Source organism: Seriola lalandi, unplaced genomic scaffold (assembly GCF_002814215.2).
Source record: "Seriola lalandi dorsalis isolate HSWRI2012SDOR001 ecotype SW California unplaced genomic scaffold, Sedor1 jcf7180002049726, whole genome shotgun sequence".
Lineage (NCBI taxonomy): Eukaryota > Metazoa > Chordata > Actinopteri > Carangiformes > Carangidae > Seriola > Seriola lalandi.
Genome location: NW_019520279.1, coordinates 1 through 1,684, shown reverse-complemented (window position 1 = coordinate 1,684; position 1,684 = coordinate 1). Strand labels below are relative to the sequence as shown.

At 42.0% G+C, this 1,684-nt stretch overlaps 1 protein-coding gene across 1 annotated transcript; it reads right to left on the bottom strand.

Annotated features, from left to right (window-relative positions):
• Nucleotides 1-373: 373 nt before the first annotated feature.
• On the bottom strand, nucleotides 374-1,684 carry LOC147819772 (nucleotide-binding oligomerization domain-containing protein 1-like; the record flags this gene model as incomplete). Its single annotated transcript, XM_087171667.1, has 2 exons — nucleotides 1,294-1,684; nucleotides 374-1,176 (listed from the first exon to the last, which is right to left on the bottom strand). Coding segments are annotated over exons 1-2 (1,194 nt in total), but the record flags the coding sequence as incomplete, so codon positions are not given.

Here is a 1,684-nt window from a genome sequence, read left to right as displayed (position 1 = left end):
GAATTTATTTGAATTTGGTACAAATGTTCACTTGGACTCAAGGATGAACTGTGTGTTCATGTTTCATATTTTATATGACTGTGAATATAGTCAGTGGAGAAGGTAATGAGCAGTGAGCCAGAAATACAAAAATCAAAAAGTTTTAAAATATGTCAGCATTACACAAAAACAAAAGCTACATACCTGAGTGAGCTGATGTAGGGCAAAGCCTCTAAGAGGGACTCACACAGACTTGGAGAGACAGAAGTCACTCTGTCCCAGTACAGGCAGACATTAACCTTAATAGTAATCTTCTGCATGACTTTTACAGCTCTTTCGAACAGCTGTCTTTTACCCTCAACTGGAAGGTGCAGCTAGATGTGTATAAGAGACAGGCCACCATCAGTGCATACATTGGGACGTGGCAAAGAGTTAACAACTCCAAGTTGCTCAAAACCTTCTTCTGTTCTTCGCCGAGTGTTGCAGATAAGTATGTTTTTATGGACTGCTCACTAAAGCCTTTCACTTCCACTCTCAGAAAGTCCCCAGAGAAGAAGAGCTCCTCGTCATCTGGTCTGCACGTTATGATGATTTTTGCATCAGGTAGTAGGTCTTTCTCTACAAGTCTCCGCACCACTGATGAAGACAGGTCTGTGATTCCATCAAAAATGACGGTAACATTCTCAGAGTTATTCCTTATATAATCTAAGACCTCTTCTTTGCCTGTGACAGGTTCACTGAACACATTAAAAAGAAGATCCTCCAAGCTCATGTTCTCGGTGAATTGGGATGTTTCTCTCATGCCAAAGTAAAACATGTAATCTAGCTCTTCACTGTCTCGTTCTGCCCAGAGTTTCAACATTTCCTGAGTGAGTGCCGTCTTTCCAATTCCAGGCTTACCAACCAACACTGTGCTCTTATCTGTTTTCAGCAGGTCACTGGGGGAAATTTCTGGTTTGTCCTCAGGGATGTATGTCCTTAGCTTTTTAGGGCGACTCATCTTGCTTTTCTTGCTCTTCAATTTCTTTATTTTAGACGGAGAGACGTTTCCTTGTGTGTCTAATACAAGTGATGTGTATGACAGATCAGGCTTGTTGCTTCCTTCAAACAGATTTTTGTTTGCCATCCAAAACTCATTTGATATTCTTTCTGCTTTTTTCTTCAGCTTTGCCTGATATCTGTGGCACGGCATGGGACCTAAAACAAAACCAGCAGTGAGTAAATAAATGTCTGCTGAGTCCATACACACTCTTACTAAACAGTGGATGAATATTTGAGTGACACATTATCAATCAGAACTCAGAATCAAAATACCTTGTAAATAGTTCATATCCATGTGTGTGTCTTCTTTGAAAGGATAGCAGCTGATCCAGTGGTGCAGGTCAAACGTCTTGGTCTCACTAAAAGCTCCACCCTTTTTCTCAGGGGGGAGGGGCGGCCTCCCTAAGGTCCTCCTCCTCGTCATGTCAATGATCCTGAGGAACTCGTAACAAGCTGCTTCGCCTTTTTTTATGACTAAGGTCAGTATATGTCTGGTTTTATCATAGTCATCAGTCTCTGCCTGTATCTTGCTGACCTCTTCATCAGTGAGAACTTCTCGCTGATACAAGTTCTCCACAATCACTGAGAGACTCTTTAATTCTCCCACCAGGTGGACTCTTGCCTGCTTGACATAGTCTAAGGCAGACTGTGTTGTACAGGCCAT